The 19,905-nt window shown below is 48.6% G+C and overlaps 1 protein-coding gene across 4 annotated transcripts; it reads left to right on the top strand.

The window, feature by feature from the left end:
* The first annotated feature begins 1,071 nt into the window (after positions 1–1,071).
* LOC138418961 (uncharacterized) lies at positions 1,072–19,572 on the top strand. 4 transcript variants are annotated; one of them, XR_011248810.1, is made up of 12 exons: positions 1,072–2,337; positions 6,774–6,875; positions 7,165–7,311; positions 9,696–9,852; positions 10,386–10,536; positions 10,864–10,962; positions 12,476–12,619; positions 14,763–14,888; positions 14,989–15,125; positions 15,728–15,892; positions 16,189–16,240; positions 18,617–19,572. XR_011248810.1 is itself a non-coding variant. In XM_069550994.1 (9 exons), exons 4-9 carry the CDS (start codon positions 9,795–9,797, stop codon positions 18,918–18,920), a joined length of 849 nt encoding a protein of 282 aa, XP_069407095.1. In that variant the 5' UTR covers positions 1,072–2,337; positions 6,774–6,875; positions 7,165–7,311; positions 9,696–9,794; the 3' UTR covers positions 18,921–19,572. The 4 variants fall into 4 exon arrangements, 1 of the variants encoding a protein (XP_069407095.1); XR_011248811.1 differs by lacking the exons at positions 10,386–10,536; positions 10,864–10,962; positions 12,476–12,619; XM_069550994.1 differs by lacking the exons at positions 10,386–10,536; positions 10,864–10,962; positions 14,989–15,125.
* Positions 19,573–19,905: the final 333 nt, after the last annotated feature.

The following is a 19,905-nucleotide window of genomic DNA, read 5'->3' on the forward strand; positions in this document are numbered from 1 at the left end:
TGCCCTCCCAATGCAGGCAGCCCTGTTTCCAACCCCGGTCAGGGAACTAGATCCCGTATGCTGCAACTAAAGATCCTGCATGCTGCAACTAAGACCCAGCGCAGTCCATAAATAAAATATATAACGTATAAATAAATATAAATGAATATATAAATGTGTAATTACATGTTAAAAAAAAACTCATTTCAGACTTTCAACCTCCTGTGCTGTAAGAGAATATATTCCTTTTGCTTTAAAGCAGTACGTTGGTGGTAATTTATTATGGCAACAATAGCAAATGAATACCAGAGGTTATTGGACTTCCCAGGTGGCTCAGTGGTAAAAAAAAAAAAAAATCCACCCGCAATGCAGGAGACAGAGATGTGGATTAGAGCTGCTGGAGGTCTAGAAGATCCCCTGGAAGAGGAAATAGCAACCCACTCTAGTATTCTTGCCTGGAGAATCCCATGGACAAAGGCGCCTGGTGAGCTACAGTCTGCGGGGTTGCAAAGAGTGGGGCATGACTTAGGGACTGGGCACATGTGAGAGGTTAAGTTACCTGCCTTTGATGACTTGGAAGTACAGAGTCAGGATTTGGACCCAAGGCTCTGCGGCTCACACTTAAAACTACCATACTGGGTTTGGGTAACTACTGTGCTGTCCTGGTGGGGCAAGAACCAGGGGCGGGGAGCCCCCAGCCTCTTTCCAGACCATCCTCCATTAGTCCTCTTTGCCACGCTTCCCCCTGATTTCATGACATTACAGTGGCTTGGAGAGAGGATGGGAGCCAGAGGAAAAACATTTGCTGAGTTTGTGCAATGAAAGATTTTCCTACCTCTAGCTCTTGGCAGCTTACGTTTCCCCACTTAGGTAACAGTAGCAGAAATAATCATTGTGATCTGAGAGTTAATATTGCTAATAGATTAAAAGCTCCAATCAGGGGCTGAAGGGTGTGCCTATTTAAAAAAAAAAAAAAGAAGAAGAAGCAAACAAGGAAAAAGATATGCTGAAGTTCTAACTCCCTGTACTCAGAATGTGACCTTATTTGGAAACAAGGATGTTGTTGCTGATGTAATGAGTTAAGATGAGGTCAGAGTGGAGAGGAAAAATAAAAGTGTCAGTCACTCAGTCGTGTCCAACTCCTTTCGACCTCATGGACTGTCGCCCACCAGGCTCTTCTGATCATGCATGGATTTCTCCAAGCAAGAGATACTGGAGTGGGTAGCCATTCCCTTCTCCATGGGATCTTCTTGACTCAGGTGTTGAACCTGGGTCTCCGGCATTGTAGGCAGATTCCTTACTGTCTGAGCCACCAGAGAAGACCCGTAGTAGAGTAGGGTGGTCCCCTAATCCAATGTGAATGACGTCTTTATAAGAAGGTGGTCAGGTGACAACAGAGACTCAGGGAGAAGACCCATGTGACGCTGAGAGCAGAGATTGGAGATATAAACTGCCAGCCAAAGACTTCTAGCAAATCACTAGAAGCTGCCAAGAGGCAAGAAAGGATCCCCTGACTGGTTGCGGAGAGAGCACTGTCCTGTTAACACCTCCATTTTGGACTTCCAGCCTCTAGATTGCAAGATAATACATTTCTGCTCTTTCGAGTCACACAGTTTGTGGTACTTTGCTGTGGCAGCCACAGGACATGGATATAGCTCCTGTGAACTGACAAAAAATTAGGAAAGGATGGAAGAAGACACGCAATGGCAAAACTCCCCTGGTAATCCAGTGGTTAAGAATCTGCCTGCCAATGCAGGAGATGGGGGTTCAATCCCCAGGTAGGGAAGATCCCTGGAGGAGGAAATGGTCACCCACTCCAGTATTCTTGCCTGGAGAGTCCCATGGACAGAGGAGCCTTGTGGGCTGCATACAGTCCATGGGGCTGCAAAAGAGTCGGATGCAGCTGAGCACACACAGGATGGTGTCCTGCCACGCCCCTTTCTCCTAAGGTCGGCAAAAATAAAACACCTGGATGATGCACAAAGCTAGGGAGTCTATGGGGAAATGGGCACTCCCCACACTACTGACAGGAGTGTAAACAGACGGGCGTTTGGCAATCGCTGTGAAATTTACAAATGTAGAAAACGTTCCTGATGTTGCAAAAACACTTCACCGCTTCTGGGAACGTGGAACTCTGCACCTATGTTTTTCACCGCAGCCGTTTGTAATTACAGTGAACTGTACAAGAGGTTTGTACCAAACTGTACAAGAGGTATGGAGAAGGAAATGGCAACCCAGTCCAGTGTTCTTGCCTGGAGAGTCCCAGGGACGGGGGAGCCTGGTGGGCTGCCGTCTATGGGGTCGCACAGAGTCGGACACGACTGAAGCGACTCAGCAGCAGCAGCAGCAGTACAAGAGGTATGCTTATCCACCAGGAAAAAGACAGAGGAAATTATGTAATTCAGGTTACCTGTTTGTCAGGTGGAAAAATCTAGGGGCAGAATTGTGTGTATCATATACTGTTGTTTGTCTATAAAAGGGGGGTGGGTGCGTGCTCATTTGTGTCCAATTCTTTATGACCTCCTGGACTATAGACTGCCAGGCTTCTCTGTGGTGCTTTCCAGGCAAGAATACTGGAATGGGTTGCCATTTCCTCCTCCAGGGCATCTTCCCAACCCGGGGATTGAACCTGCATCTCCTGCTTTGGCAGGAGGATTCATCACTCAGCTCCCTGGGAATATTTGCTTGGACATGCATTAGAGAATTGCCCTGAGGTCCCCCACCTCCAGGTTTTAAATTAAGGGCAGGGAGGCATGGAAGGGACATTTTCCTGCCCTTCACAATCTTTACTCAGAAAACCTCGACCTGTTTACTCAGCCTCAGTTATCAGCTAACCTTTGAGGAGACTGGCTGCTACTCACGAAGCACCAGGAGCTGCTCCCTCCTCCAAGAACCCCAGGCTCCCTGGGGACTGTTCTCCCTTCTTCCCACCTCTCCTGAACCAAGAGGCTGGGGATCCACCTGGGAAGGAGGTGGCCTCCTCCCTAGACTCGTCTTTGCCACAGCATCCCATCCCATGGAGAGAAGAGACACCGCCCCGCCCCAGCCTCCTGCCTTTCTCTTTAGGACTGGTACCTTCCCAAATAGGCTCCTTGACTCTACACCCTGATTGAGGGCCCCGCCCTGGAGCCTGGAAAGCCCAGCAAGGCCTGTGGAGTGACCTTGGACTGGTCCTTTCTCTCTGCTGGGATCTCTCCTCTGAGCCAAGAGGGGAGCCCAACGCCAGCCTTGCCAGGCCCACTGCCAGAAGATGACGGTTACAATGGGGAGCAGATGATGAGGCGATGATACCATCGAGCACCTGTTGTCCTCAGCGTTCTTCTCTGATGCATCAGCTCGTTTTATCCTCACGGCAGCCCTATGACATAAGCCCTCCTACGTGCGCTCTTTGACAAATGAGAATACTGAGACTCAGGGGTGTGAAATGTCCAAGATTATCCCGCTTGAGGAGGCAGAACTGGAACCTGAACCCTGGCCTTCTGATTCCTCAGTGCTCACCCTCCTTGGCATGTGGTTTCCTTGAAGCCTGAGCATCGCTAGTGTACATCACCTGTACAGGAATGTAGCCAACAGAGCCTTTCCTGAGGGCCCTGGGTTGATCCCACTTTAGTGTCACCAGGGCAGTGATATATCTCTCTTCTTATCTGCTTAGGGACTGGTGGAGCCCTGAGGGTCTAATCCTTCCTGTGAAGTGTCAGCCAAGCTGTGGTTTCCTAACACCTGATATAGATCCTGGGGGTAGGGCAGGGGTCAGAGCCAGAGCTTGCAGGAAGATGGAACTGCCCGTTGAAGATGATCAATTCTGATTTCAAATCATAAGGGTTTCAGAGGTGAAAGAAATGGACCTCAGTGTTCAACACACCGAGGCCCCAAACGAGAGGGAAGGGGCAGCCCCAGAGTTACTTCTCAAAGGAGAGGCAGGTGGGACTCAAAGCTGGTGAAGAGACATTCCAAGCACTGGGACTGAAAGGCCCTTTGTGGTGGTTGAGATGGATCTTATTCCCATTGAGCAGATATGCAAATCAAGCCTTTCTGCAGAGGTGAGGGCAAGAGAGCAATGTGGGCCTCGTCAGGAGGGGCGCGCTGTCTTCCCTCTCCCCTCTTGGTGGAGCCCAACAGTCAAGTCAGTGGGGCCTGGGTTCAAATCCTGGTTGTGCCAGAATCCTCACCTTGTGGCCTCGGACAAGGGCCTGGGCTGTTCTGAGCTTTAGTTTCCTTCTCTGTAAAATGGGGAAACTCAGGGCTGATTGCAACCGTACCAGCTGTTAAAATATTGAGACTTTAACCAGATTTGGTTGGTAGAAATCTGCTCTTCCAAGACCCTGGCTGCTCCCCAACTCGTGGTGTGTCTGGGTCTTCCTAGACACCCCCAAGTTCTACTAACTAAAACAGAATCACCAGGTTGGTGAAGGGAACCAGGACAGCGCTCTAGTAATGGGGCTGAATTGTTACTGCTGCAGAGCCTGCCCTGGACTGACAGTCAAATATTTTTAAAAGATATTTATTTATTTTTTATTTGGCTGTGTTGGGTCTTAGCTGAGGCATGTGGGCTCAGTGGCTCCTCAGCACGTGGGATCTTAGTTCCCTGACCAGGGATTGAACCTGTGTCCCCTGCACAGCCAGGTAGATTCTTAACTGCTGGACCACCAGGGAAGTCCCTGGTCAAATATTTTGGAATATGCCTCCTAGGGTTAATAATAATGGCTTGTAGGATTATTAGAAGGATCCAATGAGTTAACGTCTCCCATAAAATGACCAGCAAACCTATTAGTAATAATATTAATAGCAGTAACATGCCAAAAAAACAAACAAAAAAAGGTTGGGGGAGGAAAAAAAGGACAAAAAAGGAAAGAAGAAAACAAAACAAAACAAAAAAAACAGGCCAACTGTCCTTCTTTGGCTTCACTGAATAGCCTCTGGCTTGTCCCCCAAGCCCCTCAGGACTCAGTTTCCCCATCTCCAAGCTCTCTAGGCCCCTCCCCGGCTCCCAGTGGCCAGCTTGGCAGGTGGGACTCTATCTGCCCAGCCTGTTTGCTCTCCCTCTTCCGGGGCTGACACCCTAGACAAGGCCCTTGAATAAAAGGCCAGGGCACCTTGGTCCTTCTTCCTCCTCCCCAGCCAGGATCATGTTCTCGCTCCTCCCCCTTCGAGTGCTCCTGGGAGCTCTGGCAATCCCAGAAGGCAAGCTGCACTGTGTGTGGTTCCTCGGAGAGGGAGGGGGTGACGGGAGTCCCAGTGCCAGCTTCTTGTATCTTGGCTTTTTGTTCGGCAGAGGCAGCTGGATGGGGTGTTTGAGAGCGTAGTTCTGGAGCCAGGCTGCCTGGGCTCAAATCCTGGCATTGCCACTTCTTAGCTGTGTGACCTTGAGTAAGCCACTTAACCTCTCTATGCCTTGGTTCCCCTATCTGTGAAATGAGGATGATAGTGACTCTGCCTCGGGGGGCTCTTGGGGGCAGGGCATTCACTGAACTACTGTGTTAGAGGGGATAGAAAAGTGCAAAATTAAATAACTTGATACTTCTGGGTTTTCTTTAATAGTAACTTTTTGGTGTTCAACTATCTGTTTTTTTTTTGTTTGTTTTTGCAAAAACTCCTATACTGTACTATATTCCAGAAAACTCCTCCCTTACATTTTTGGAACAGTCCCTCAGAGCTATCTAAGAGACTGTATCTTGGGCTTAAGACCTCAGGAATACCCCAAATAAAACATAATTCTAAACTTACAAAAATTTTTGTTTGAAGAGATTTTTAAGAACTTAGAACAACATCAGGCCATAAGTGGCCCTGCCTGAAGGTGAGTTATTAATAATAATTTATTATTCCTTTACCTCACCTGACTATCTTCCCTCTGCTTATGATTCTGCTACCTTTGGTTCAGGATAGATCTTCCCTGGTGATTCAGAGGGTAAAGAATCTGCCTGCAATGTGGGAGACCAGGGTTTGATCCCTGGGTTGGGAAGATTCCCTGGAGAAGGCAATGGCACCCCACTCTAGTACTCTTGCCTGGAGAATCCCATGGATGGAGGAGCCTGGTGGGCTACAGTCCACAGGGTTGCAGAGAGTCGGACACGACTGAGCGACTTCACTTTTCACTTGGCTGCTGCGGGAGAGTAGTGGGGCTGGCTACTCTCATACTGCGGTGTGCAGGCTTTTCACTGTGGTGGCTTCCCTTGGGTGGCACAAGCAGTGTTACCCCACAAGGTCTGGGTGGCACGGGCTCTGGGGTGTCAGGACTTCAGTAGTTTCGGCTCCCCGGCACTAGAGCACAGGCTCAGTAGCTGTGGCACACGGGCTTAGTTGCTGCACGGCATGTGGGATCTTCCCAGACCAGGGATAGAACCCATGTCCCCTGCATTGACAGGTGGATTCTTAACCACTGGACCACACGGGAAGTTCAGGAAATGACTCTCTTATCTGCTCAGTTCTGGACTTGGTGGGGGAGGGGGGGAGATGTTTGGAGAAAGAGTTCCATGGTGAGAATTGGTAGGTTACATGCAGACTGTCCTAAGCTCCAGCTTGGAGATGCTGATTTCAGCTACCAACCGTTGCCTGCAATGTTTCACCCACCTGGAATGCCATTCACCCACCACCAGGAAAACGTTCGTTGATCTTCTCCCAGCAGCCCTCCCACCACCATTAGCTCTATTGGAAGCACAGAATCTTAGTCACTGGACCGCCAGGGAAGTCCCTCTTAGCTCTACTCTTGACTTGGGTGTCTGCGTGTGAGTAAGTGTGTGTGTTCTCCCTTCCTCCTTCTCAAATCTCAAGGTATAATCACCCCTCTCTCCCCACAGGGACTGCCAAGACGTGTCCAGTCTGCCCTTTGCTGGGAAACTGCATGGAGAAAACCTGTCCTCCGGCCCAGGACTCCTGCTGGCTTAGCCAGTTGCAGCTGGGTAGGGGATGGGCCGGCCGGGGTCGGGGGTGGGTAGGGAGGATGGACAAAGTGGGTGGGCAGAGGTTGGAGGAGAGTGGCCTGGACCAGCCCCCTCTGGTCATACCTCGTAGCTCAGCTAGCTCAGGGCTGCTGGGATGGCAGTGGGGAGGTGGGGATTGGGGGGGTGGTCTCAACACCATCTGAAGCCCCAGACTGATCTGTGGGGATTGCTGCAGAGGGGGCAGAGGTCCCGGAGGACTTTGGGGCAGGGAGGTCTCTAACTTCCCATCCTCAATTTCTGTCACCAGCAAATGGGACTATCATCAAGAACGGGTCCTGCGTGGCCCCTGGGGACTGTCGAGAAGCTGTCTACTCCTTGACCTACGGTCCTGGCTTGAGTCTCTGGATCCACACAGCCTGTTGTGAAGACAACTGCAGCAGTGTTACCCCACAAGGTCTGTTGGCCAGGCCCTGGGGGCCACACATCCTGCTGGGGTGTCATGGGAACTTGGCCTTAGTCTCCAGCTCTGCCTGGCTGATTGGGACAAGAAGAACCTCAGTTTTCTCATCTGGAAAATGGGTGTGCAATAATTTGTGCCAGAGTGGCAGACGTTGCAAAGCTGACACAGAGTAGACATTCTATAAATTGTAGCTATACTTATGGAGTTATTGTGGGGGGAGGGGGTGGCGCCTAACAGAAGCCCCAGACTCTTCTTTCTCCTTGGGAGAGGGGTTGCCTGAAGGCTAGTCTAACAGAACAAGATATGTCATGATTGGTGATGGGCTCTGGTCTAGGGTAAGGGGAAATGCTCATTTTCTGGTGCTGACTTTGCACTTGCTCAACCTTGACAGTGAGCATCTCCTCGCTGGCTTTTTCCAAACTTGGCTCTGAACGGTGATAAAGATCACTTTTTGTTGCTTGGCTGTTTTTCCCAGAGAAGGAGTTTTGAATTTGGCAGGCGTATCAGTGAGGAGACTCTAGACAGCTCCACACTTGGGGCTACTAGCCATCCGTCCAGACCCCTGGGACTTCCCCCCTCCTAAACTGTGCACATCAGCCAAATACAACATCCAGGTCTGAGCTGAGAGCGGGGTGTGCTAGTCAGCATATAAATTGTCAGTTAGGAGTATCACCGCATCAGACAAAGCTCCTATGTGTAAAGAAATGTTGCAGAGACTACTTTAGAATACTTGGAGCAACTGTCTCATTTTTTTCATTCTTTTAAATTTCAAAATAAGCATATACACATATCCATGCTTTTCCAGATTCTTCTACTGATCATTTTTATCTTATTTTTTTGTTCCTTTAAAATGTTTAAATTTTATGTTGGATTTACAATGTTGTGTTAATCTCAGATGAATAACAAAGTGATTCAGTCATACGTACACATATATCTGTTCTTTTTTGGATTCTTCTACTGGTAATCTTAATTTAATTTTTATCTTTTGGCCACGCTACATGACATGTGGAATCTTAATTCCCTGACCAGGGATCGAACCCACACCCTCTGCATTGGTAGCATGGAGTCTTAACCACTGGACCACCTGAGAAGTCCGTATTTTTACTTTATTGCTCTTTAAGTTTTTTTAAATATTTTTATATTTCATTTTATATTGCAGTATAGTTAATTTACAATGTTGTGTTAGTTTCAGGTGTACTGGAGTAATTGTCCTTGGTAGGGCTTCCCTGGTGGTTCAGATAGTAAAGAATTCGCCTGCAATTCGGGAGATCTGGGTTCAATTCCTGGGTTGGGAAGACCCCCCTGGAGGAGGACATGGATACCCACTCCAGTATTCTTGCCTGGAGAATCCCCATGGACAGAGAAGCCTTGCGGGCTACAGTCCATGGGGTCTCAAAGGGCCAGATACAACTGGCCTTTGAAGTGATTTAGCATACACGCATGCGAGATGCCCATAGCTGTCTGTAGAAATAAACTGTGAGCCATACCGAGAATGAAAGCTTTTCTAGTAGCCACATTCAAAAGGAGGAAGAAGTAGGCGAAATTTATTTTAAGAATAGATCTTCAGGTACCATATCCAAGCTATTATTTCAACATGGTGATAGTCAATATATAATTATTAATGAGATATTTTTACTTTCTTTTCCCAAATGAAACCTCTGAAAACACACCCTCTAGGGTGTGTTTTATACTCAGAGCACATCCCAAAGGGAACCACCCACAGTTTAAGTATTTAATAACCACGTATAGAGAGAAGCCATCTATTAATCAGCACAGTTCTCTACTTTTCTGTATCTGCCAATGTTTCACTATAAACCCATGTTAAAACAATCTGTGGCTGTTTTGACTAAGGAAAAAAAATATGCTTAAATAGCTTCCTCTTCAATGCTTCAGATCTCTAAGAAAGCTCTGAACACTAATCAGATGGTGGAGAACCTGGAATTAACCAGATGGTGGTGAACTACTCTTTTGTAAAACGCCACAATATTTTAAAATCTAAAATAACAGCATCACCTTTTCATCACATTTGGAATTTGGGGTCTTAGAGGGAGGGCTTTTGTCTGTGTGGCCAATGTCTTGAAAACAGGGCCTGGCACAGGGTAGGTGCTCAAGAAATGTTTGTGGGATGAATGAAAGAACCCTTGGACTTCAGCATGAAGGTTTCCTTAGGACAAATGGAAAGCATGGGGCCAACTCCACCTTTGATTCTGTTCACTGCTCCTTGGAATCAGTCTTCAAGGACCAGGAGGAGGTGTCTCAGACCAGACTGGTCTCACTTTGGAGGAAGATTGTGGTGGGTGGAAGAAGCAAGAACTGAAGGTGGGGAAAGGGGGGTGAACGGGGGGGTCTCCCTCAGCCCCATCTCACTCTTATTACAGCCACTCCCACCAGAAGCAAGACCCAAAGCCCAGCCCAACGGGGTGCAGTGCCACTACTCTCCCAGGAATAAGCTGGGCCTGTGTGACTCCCTTTCGGTCATGAACTGCACTGGAAACCAGACGGTGTGCTTCACCCTCAGTGGGACATGGCATGGAGGTAAGGGTTCCCTTCAGGAGGTCAGCTGCCTGGCTGGCCTCCACGCTATCTGCACAAACCAGTGTGGAGGGTCATTTGCACGTGTGTTCTGGTTATTTATTGCTACTTAAACGTCTCTTAGCTGTAGTGTCTTAAAACAATCATTTTATTAACTCTTATGGTTTCTGTAGGTTGGGAATTCAGGAAAAGCTCATCTGGAAAGTTCTGTTCTCTCATATAGATACAGCTAGAGGGCTGCTGGAGCTGACACTGAGGGGCAGCTAGGGGCTTAGTGAGCATCTCGTATGTGCAGAATCTGGGCTTTTCCATGTGTTCTCTCCACATTGGTTACATTGGCGTTCCTTACGTTGTGGCTGCCTTGGGGCTTTTTATACAGTGGCTGGAGCTCCAATAGATTGATTAATGCCGCAAACGAGGCAGCAGTTGGGGCTGGTTGGCCCACCTCTCTCTCCATGTAATCTCAAAGCTTCTCTGTGTGGTTTCTCTTCACTGGGCTTCCTCACATCATGGCCGCCGCCATCTTTACATGGCAGCCGAAGAGTTCAAGAGCAAGTATTCCAGCAAACAAGGTGGCAGCTGCATGGTCTTTTATGACCTAGCCTTGGAATTCACACCCTGTCGTGTCTTCTGTGTTTTATTGATTGAAATCATCACAGAAGTCCATCTGGTTTCGTTGGAGAGGAGGTATAGACCCTCACCTATTGGTCTTAAAGAATTTGCACGTTTTATTTATTTTATTTTTTAAGGTAAAAAATAAGTTTATTATTATTAAGCCTTAGATATGCGTGCTAAGACGCTTTAGTTGTGTTTGATTCTTTGCGACCCTATGGACTGTGTAGCCTGCCAGGCTCCTCTGTCCATGGGCTTCTCCAAGCATGAATACTGGAGTGGGTTGCCATTTCCTACCCCAGGGAAGATTTTTTTTTTTAATGTGTACCATTTTTTAAAAAGTCTTTATTGAATTTGTTACAATATCTCTTCTGTTTTATGTTTTGGTCTTTTGGCAACAAGGCATGTGGAATCTTAGCTCCTCCATCGGAGACTGAAACAGCATCCTCTGCGTTGAAAGGTGGAGTCTTAACCACCGGACCTCCAGGGAAATCCCTGCAGGTGGATTTTTAAATCATCACGTGTTTGCACAGGGCTGGAGCAGAGGCTTTTTGAACAAAAGGCTTGGAACACAACCACAGTGATCAGAGACTAGATTACCTGTGAAGAGTCAGAGAGAGAAGTGGTCTGGGCTTCTGCTGCTAGCAGTCTGGTGGACTGGATGCTCTGCAGGGTCTTTCTGTTAACAGTGGCATGCTCGGAGGGTGGGCGTGAGAGGAACGAGAATGGTAGGAGGGGTCTGCTCTGGTGGAGAGAGGTATTTGTCACTACCACTGTTTAGAAATGCTGGTATATGATGATAATAAAAAGCAGACTGACTTTCGGTTGGTTTTATTGTTTTTAACTGCTCCGCAGGCAATACACTCTAATCTTTTAGCCTGCTTCCAGGATGGATTGCTCCCACCACCCATCCCCCTTGGTTCCACTGTTCACAGATGAACTAGATGCTGTACAAAAGTTTTGCCATGATTTTGGGAGCTTGAGGGAGATTTCCAAGGGTCCCCAAAGAAAACTAAAATGTGAGCAGAAATCAGAAGATCAGTGAGTGAACATGTAATGCACAGTGGTCCTGAGAGCAAATACTTATAACAGCCTGCTTTAACGGACTTCCTTGGTGGTCCTATGTTTAAGACCTCACCTTCCAGTGCAGGAGGTGTGGGTTCGATCCCTGGTCAGGGAACTAAGATCCCACATGCTTCTCAGTGTGGGCAAAAAAAAAGCCTGCTTTAAGTGACTAGATCTTGGGTCCACAGCATGGTTGGAGAACTGACTGTGTAACCCCTATGTAAGTCAGGGATCTTGGAAGGAAGCTGAAATGATCCCAGGTTGGTAGAACCCCTAGCTCTCAGTATTTTGTTGTTCAGTTGCTAAGTCCTGTCTGACTCTTTGTGACCCCATGGACTGCAGCACGCCAGGCTTCCCTGTCCTTCACTGTTTCCCAGAGTTTGCTCAGACTCATGACCATTGAGTTGATAATGCCATCCAACCATCTCATCACGTCTTCCTCTTCTCCTCTTGCCCTCGATCTTTCCTAGCATCAGGGTCTTTTCCAGTGAGTCAGCTGATCTGACTTATCTGACAATGCACAGGCCAGTTGATCTCAGTATAAGCAAAGGCAAATCCTCTCCAGGGAAAAGCCCCCAGGACTCCCACAGATGACATCAACCCCATGTGAACTCCCAATCCAGAGCCCATGAAACGCACAAGGAAACAAACCACCATGAATGATAGCAGCGGCAACAAATAGCGGATATAGGTCCACAAGGAACTCAGCTATTATAATTAGCAGCCACAGAACATGGTGTAGTTATACGTGACATATATGAAGGAATAAAGTTAGAATCCTTCAAATGAGTGGGCAACAAGAGGTTGTAAGAAATGACCAGATAGATTTGATAATGAATCATACAGAACAATCAAGAGAGCTGGAAACTTTCACACAGAGAAAGACAGACATCAAGGTGAGAAGACTCAAGCTCTGAGCCTCCCCCGCCGGTTTACCTTGTTTCTGCAGGGACCCCCCCCCAAACCCTGAAAGGCTGTGCTACACCAGAGATCTGCCACCTGCTAGCGAATACTACTCTGGGCCCGGAAGCATCTGGATTTCATCTCATCACCAAGCCTGAATGCGGCTGTGTGACTCCTACCACCCAGCCAGGTGCTTTGAACACTGACTTCCTGAGACTCTACCCTCTTTGCCCTCTCTGGGTCCCTAATACCCTTCCTGATCTTATGTGTTCCCAAGTATCCCCTCTCCCTACCATCAAGCTCCCAGAAATTGCAATTACTTGTATGTGCGCAGGTGCGAGCTCACACAGATGCACACAGACGCACTCACACCACCTGACACCGGGATGCAGAAAATCCTATTGGCACACATCCACAGACCATCTGCATTTACATCCTAGCACCCAAAACACGCCTGCAGAGGAGCCCTACGTCAAAACGAGAACATCCTGTTGTGTAACTGAGATTTGAGATCTAAACTCGGTCTGGAAGAAATCTGATGGTCTTTTCATTTTCTTCACTTCCTGGCTTGTGAAAGAAGACAGATTTGACAACAGCCTTCTTTTGGCTTACCAAAGAACACTCACAATAGTCTTTGTCTTCCAGAAAAGAGAGATGTTAATTGAGATAGTATTTACCAGGTTAACAGTTGTGGGTTTTTTGGTAAAATATCTATTTAATTTATTTGGCTGTGCCACGTCTTAGCTACAGCATTCAGGATCTTTAGTTGCAGCATGTGGGGTCTAGTTCCCTGACCAGGGATGAAATCCCGGGCCCCCCAGATTGGGAGAGTGGAATCTAAGCCATTGGACCAGCAGCAAAGTCCCAGCAACAGGTTTTTAAGTGACAGCTGAGCAGAATTATAGACTTTTCAGAGGAGCAAAGGTAATTTTCAAACCTGGATTCAGTGTCCCCTCAGCCCTGGGGGCATAGAAAATACTCTTGTTAGAACCTGCACAGCAAAGACAGTCCTGTGATAAAGAAGATATGTTTGCTGAATTTACAGGCAAAGCAGGAACATTCTCACCTTTACTATCTCAGATTACCAGCTGTTAGGCAGTTTACTTTTCAAAACTAATCAGAGGATTAAATGAATGATGACGATGAAGAAAAAAATGGTAGGCTTGAGAGCTAAAATTTACAACGTGGAAAGAGGAAAAGGGCAAACTAGGATTACTGACAACTGGGAGATGGAGCATGGAATTTTTGTGGGTACAGTCCTTGTGGATATATGACACATGTATGCAGGGACACACACAGATGAAGGTTAGTTGTCAGATCCAAGCACATGGACTGGGAAAGAGACAGGTACAAACACACAAATATTAATACACGAAAGTACAAAATATACACACACACTGAAACACTTAGCTAACATACACATCTGTGCTGCTGCTGCTGCTGCTGCTGCTTCTAAGTCACTTCAGTTGTGTCCGACTCTGTGTGACCCTACAGACGGCAGCCCACCAGGCTCCCCCGTCCCTGGGATTCTCCAGGCAAGAACACTGGAGTGGGTTGCCATTTCCTTCTCCAATGCATGGAAGTGAAAAGTGAAAGGGAAGTCGCTGAGTAGTGTCCAACTCTTCGTGACCCCATGGACCGCAGCCTACCAGGCTCCTCTGTCCATGGGATTTTCCAGGCAAGAGTACTGGAGCGGGGTGCCATCGCCTTCTCCGACACATCTGTGCACCAACATGTATATCCAAGCACCCTAAACCTTGCTGGAAACACACACTCCCTAGACCAGCCTCCTACACAGACACATGGGCTTCCCAGGTGGCTCAGTGGTAAAGAATCTGCCTAACATGCAGGAGATGGGGTCCGATTCCTCGGTGGGGAAGATCCCCTGGAGAAGGAAATGGCAACCCACTCCTGTATTCTTGACTGGACAATCCCATGGACGGAGGAGCCTGGCAGGTTACAGTCCATAGGATTGCAAAATGTCAGGCTCGACTTAGCGACTAAACAACCACAGCAACATAGACACAGAAACACAAAAATGCACATAGACACCCACACACAGAGGGGCTCACGAAAGCAGACACACAAACATTCCTACCTTTCTTCAGACAATTCCAGAACACACAGAGGGCAACAGATGCGTGTACAGCCACATGACCACGTGTGCACAGAGAAACAGGCCTGGGTGCTCAGACACACAAACTGCATCATCACAGAAGTGCATCCACACAGCACCGTCACTAGCATATAGCTGTGTGCCCAGAAACTGACACACACGCGTGTGCACGCGCACACACACATCCTCCAGCCAGCTCATCTTCCTCTCCCCCCAGGTCCCTACAGGGCCCGCAGCAAGGCTAAGGTCACCACGTGCTTCACCTGCTCAGACCTCCACCATTGCAACCCTCTCCCCTGCACTGAAGACAGGAGCCACTGCCTTCAGACGGTGGGCATCACAGGTGAGCGCCCCGGGACAGGACGGGGGAGGACAGGCAGAAGCGGGACAGAAGACATCCAAGACCTTCCCTTGCCCTCCTGTGTTTGCTGCTTCAATTCCAGCCATGGTAACGCTTTCCTGGCTATGAAGGACAGAGGTTGGTTGCAACGGAGGATGGGAGTTTAAAACCTGATGCTGCAGTGTCATAGGAATTCCTGAATGGCAAAGCAGCTAAAAATAAAGAAGCTTCACCAGACCGGTAAAGCGTCTGTCTACAATGCAGGAGACCCGGGTTCGATCCCTGGGTCGGGAAGATCTGCTGGAGAAGGAAATGGCAATCCACTCCAGTACTATTGCCTGGAAAATCCCACGGACAGAGGAGCCTGGTAGGCTACAGTCCATGGGGTCGCAAAGAGTTCAGACATGACTGAGCGACTTACTTACTTACTTACCAGACACAAGAAGATAAATACTGTATAATTCCACTTACATGAAGTATCTAGAATGGCCAAAATCTTGGATAAAGAAAGTAGAATGGTGATAGATTCAATTCTGCAAAACGAAAAATTCTAGAGATGTATTACCCGACAATGTAATATAGTGAACACTATTGAACTGCACGCTTAAAACTGGCCAAGAAGGTAAATTTTGTATTATGTATATACATATTTTTACCACAATGATAAAAAGACAGACTTCATGACTTAACAATGATTTGGGGAATTCCCATGCAGTCCAGTGATTTGGACTCAGCACTTTCACAGCAGAGGGTGCCCGTGAAGGTGTGGGTTCAGTCCCTGGTGGGGGAGTGAAGATGGCTCGTATTTGCTTCTCATGAACCCACCCTCCATATCCTTCCAGTCCTAGGTGCAACTAACTCTGCCGCTTGGAGAAACGGTTCCTGTGTGGCCTCCAAGGATTGCACACCTGACAACTCCATCTCTGCCTTGACCTACAGCATTGGTTTTGGCTTCTGGGTCAACACCACCTGTTGCCAAGGCAACTGCCAAGAGCCCAGTCCTCTCGGTGCGCTGCCACCAGAAAGTGGTCAGATGGGAGGCCAAGGAGGTGGTGGGGTGACTTTGGAGGAGAGTTTGCCCTGGATTGAGGAGGGTGGGCACTCAACCCACATTACCAGTCAGGTTGCCCTAAGCCACCTTGACTGCAGCTCCCTGGGAAATCCCATTAAGGTCATGCCCCTGTAGTAGAGCCTGTGAGCACACAAAAGACCCTGGGAGGTCCTGAGAGCCCTCCCGGCTGACATCAGCCCTACATGTCCTGGGGGCCACTCGGGGCCCTGCAGCCCCTCCTTCTACATGCAGTGTCCCAGCAGGGAGACGGAGTGTATCCACGTGAACCTGGTGTCCGAAGCAGGTAAGATGTGTGTTTGTGTGCGAGCACGTGTGCACGAGAGAGTCTGAACACACTGGTTTGGGATACAGGCATGCCTGGGTTTGGGGAGCCCAGTCCCATCATTGACCCTGTGTGGCCCAAGCACCTTCATCTCTTTTAGCCTCATTTTTCTCTTCTGATAAGTGGGGATGCTAGAAGCATACCTCACAGGGTTTGATGAGGATGAAATGAGTTCATGAGAGAGGTGATGCAGTAGAGGGCGGAAAGCAGGACTCTGGGGCCAGGCTGCTTGGGTTCAAATCCTAGCCCTTATGAGCTGGGTGACCCTGGGCAGGGGACTTTCTTTGTCTGTGCCTCAATTTCCCCATCTGATGATCAAAGTCTCTTATCTGTTATGAATATTAAATAAGATAATCCATGCAGCTTCTAGATATGTGCTGTCCAAAAGAAATACAATGTCCACATATGCAAATTAAAGACTTGTACTAGCCTTCCTTGGAGAAGGAAATGGCAATCCACTCCAGTATTCTTGCCTGGAGAATCCCATGGACAGAGAAGCCTAGTAGGTTACAGTCCACGGGGTCACAAAGAGTCGGACATGACTGAGCGACTTCACCTCACCTCACCTCACCTAGCCTTATGCAAAAGGTAAAAGGTGAAATTCATTGAATAATATATTTTCTTCTGGCTTCTCTTTTTTAACTTTAAATTGATTTATTTTTTAATTGAAGGGTAATTGCTTTACAGAATTGTGTTGGTTTCCACCAAACGAATAATATATATTTTTAACCCAACTTATCCAACAGTTATCATTTCAACATGCAAATGACATGAGAAATGATAAACAAGATATCTTACATTCATTTTTTTTCCTACTAAGTCTTTGAAATCTCACGTGGGTTTTACGCTCATAGCCCATTCCGGTTCAAACCAACCACATGGCAGGGGCTCAAGAGCCACATACAGCTAGTGGCTACTATACTGAATAGCATAATTCTAGAACATAGTAAGGGTTATGTATGGCATGTCAGCAAATCTAAGGTGATGGGAAGACAGGAAGACAGCTGTCTTCCAAAGTGTTCAAAAATATATGCATGTACTCAGGTAGAGAATCTGCCTGCCAAGACAGGAGACTCGGGTTCCATCCCTGGGTTGGGAAGATTCCCTGGAGATGGAAATGGCAATGGCAACCCACTCCAGTGTTCTTGCCTGGGAAATCCTATGGACAGAGGAGCCTGGCGGGCTACAGTCCACAGGGTTGCAAAGAGAACACAACTGAGTGACTAAACTCTGTGTGTGTGTATGTGTGTGTGTGTGTGTGTGTGTGTGTGTGCGTGTGTGTTGGGGAATAGGGATTTGCATCTTGGAATTGATGCCATTCACTGTTAGTGGTTCGGAGAAGGCAGTGGCACCCACTCCAGTGCTCTTACCTAGAAAATCCCATGGGTGGAGGAGCCTGGCGGGCTGCAGTCCATGGGGTCACTAAGAGTCGGACACGACTGAGCAACTTCCCTTTCACTTTTCACTTCCATGCATTGGAGAAGGAAATGGCAACCCACTCCAGTGTTCTTGCCTGGAGGATCCCAGGGACGGGGGAGCTTGGTGGGGTCGCACAGAGTCGGACACGACTGACGCGCCTCAGCAGCAGCAGCAGCAGTGTTGGTGGTTATCACTGTTAAATGTGAATAAGGCTCAGGTGGACTGAATAGCTCTTTAATCGATCACTGTCCAGGGAAGGGATGAACTGGGGAAGTTGGTTTTTTGTGCACAATGGGGTAAGTGTGCGGGTGTTTCCGGAGGAGGGGTGATATGTCGGTGAGCGGGAAGTCTGGGTGTGTTTGTACGGTTTGTTCTCTGGTCTCTTGGGCTTCATCTGGGCTGTGATTGAGGTGTGTGTGTGCGTGTGTGTGTGTACATGTGTGGGTGGGTGTGCATGATGGGGGGTGTGGGACCATAACTCACAAACATGGCTCTTTGAGGAAGTGTACTCCAGTTCAGGGCAAGATGACATAAACTCAGACTGTGCTGTGAGGCCTACATTTCTTTTTAACTTTTCTATTATGGAGAAATTCAAACGCAAATATAAGAGTAAACGGTTTTATAAGCCCTGTGGACCTTTGACCCAACTGTGATCATTATCTACTCATGGCCGATCCTGTTTCATCTCTACCCAGGCCCCATGTTATTTTGAATACACGCAGATATCCCATTACTCAACCATAAGCATTTCCACATATGGCTAAAAGATAAGGACCTAAAAAATAACACCAACAGTTGTGGTTAAGTATTTTCCTGTTGGTGTGTACCTGCTGCTCAGTCAAGTCCAACTCTGTGCAACCCTATGGACTGCAGTCCTCCAGGCTCCTCACGCCCCCGGCCCCACCCTCGTCTCCGCAGGCGGCTGGAACCTGAGCGTGCGCGGCTGCGGCACCCGCGACCTGTGCCAGGAAGAGGGCTTCCCGGCGCTCCCGGGCCACCGGCTGGCCGGCCCGCCCGTCTGCAACGCCAGGCAACGCGCCATCCTGGACCCCAAGTGCCACTCGGGTGCGGCGCTTGGCCTCCGCCTCGCCCTGCTGGTGCTGACCGTCGCTCTGGGCACCGCGACCCTCTCCTGAGCCAGCCCGCCTGCACCCCCGACCCCCTCCCCGAAGCCTCCGTGCTTGTTCCGCCAGATGGTGTCCCCCTACCAGGGCATTTCTAGGGGTTTGGAAGCTTCCGTGAGAAAGTAAAAAAAGTAGGGGTGAGCCTCCTCCCTCAGACTCAGAGATTCCCCAAAGCTAGTCCTCTTTCTTTACGCTGGGACCCCAAAGGCTGCGCTTCTTCCCTCGGACTAGGGCTTCCTCAAGTCTGGCCCTCTTTCCTCACCAAGGGCCTCAAGGGCTGTGCCTCCTTCCTCAGACCAGGCTGTTTTTCCTCCTAGGATGAGAGATGCTTCCAAGGTTACACATTCTCCTTCGTACTGGGGGGCCCAAAGACTAAATAAACATCCTTCCTCAAACTAGGAGGTTCCCAATACCAGGCTACTCCCTCAGACTGTATCTCTTCTCAAGAACATTAGAGAACAGCTCCTCCTCTTCCCCTCTTCAGGGTCTAGCAAGGTCCTGGCAGCCAAGCTGGGGCTTGAGGACAAAATACACCCGCTCCTCAGGCTTTCAGAGCAGCCCGTTCCAGCCCCACCATGGGCCCTCTTCAGTCCGGCACAGTCTCTCAGCTGTGCTGTTGTTCAGTTGCTAAGTCGTGTCCAGTGCTTTGCAACTCCATGAACTTCAGCACGCCAGGCTCCCCTGTCCTCCACCATCTCCCAGAGTTTGCTCAAATCCCTTCCAATAAACATTCAGAGTTGGTTTCCTTTAGGACTGATGGGTTTGATCCTAGCTGTCACCAAAGCTGAATGAATCGCGTTGCACAGTGCCTAGTGGTTTGGACCTCCTTTTGCTGATATTGCAGCCTCAAGTGGGCCCCCCGATGTGGTCTCTATACCCTGGGGATTCAGATGGCAAGGTCCGGGAGCCTTGAGATCACATGCTCAGTGTGGAGTGAGCGTCATTTTAAAGCAAGCTTTGGATCCAAAGGACGGAGCAGAGAGGTATAATAAAATCGAGGAGCTCACCGCAGACAGAATGCCAGGAACATTTGCTCACAGCTGAAAGTAATAGAAAGCCCAACGAGAAGAACTGAAGCGATTC

This window comes from Ovis canadensis, chromosome 14 (genome assembly GCF_042477335.2).
Source record: "Ovis canadensis isolate MfBH-ARS-UI-01 breed Bighorn chromosome 14, ARS-UI_OviCan_v2, whole genome shotgun sequence".
NCBI classification, from domain to species: domain Eukaryota; kingdom Metazoa; phylum Chordata; class Mammalia; order Artiodactyla; family Bovidae; genus Ovis; species Ovis canadensis.

Coding starts and splice junctions, on each gene's coding strand:
- LOC138418961 (XM_069550994.1), top strand. CDS start 9,795: ATGAACTGCACTGGAAACCAGACGGTGTGCTTCACCCTCAGTGGGACA. Junction 9,853..12,475: donor CAGTGGGACATGGCATGGAG/GTAAGGGTTCCC, acceptor TTGTTTCTGCAG/GGACCCCCCCCCAAACCCTG. Junction 16,241..18,616: donor GAACCTGGTGTCCGAAGCAG/GTAAGATGTGTG, acceptor TCGTCTCCGCAG/GCGGCTGGAACCTGAGCGTG.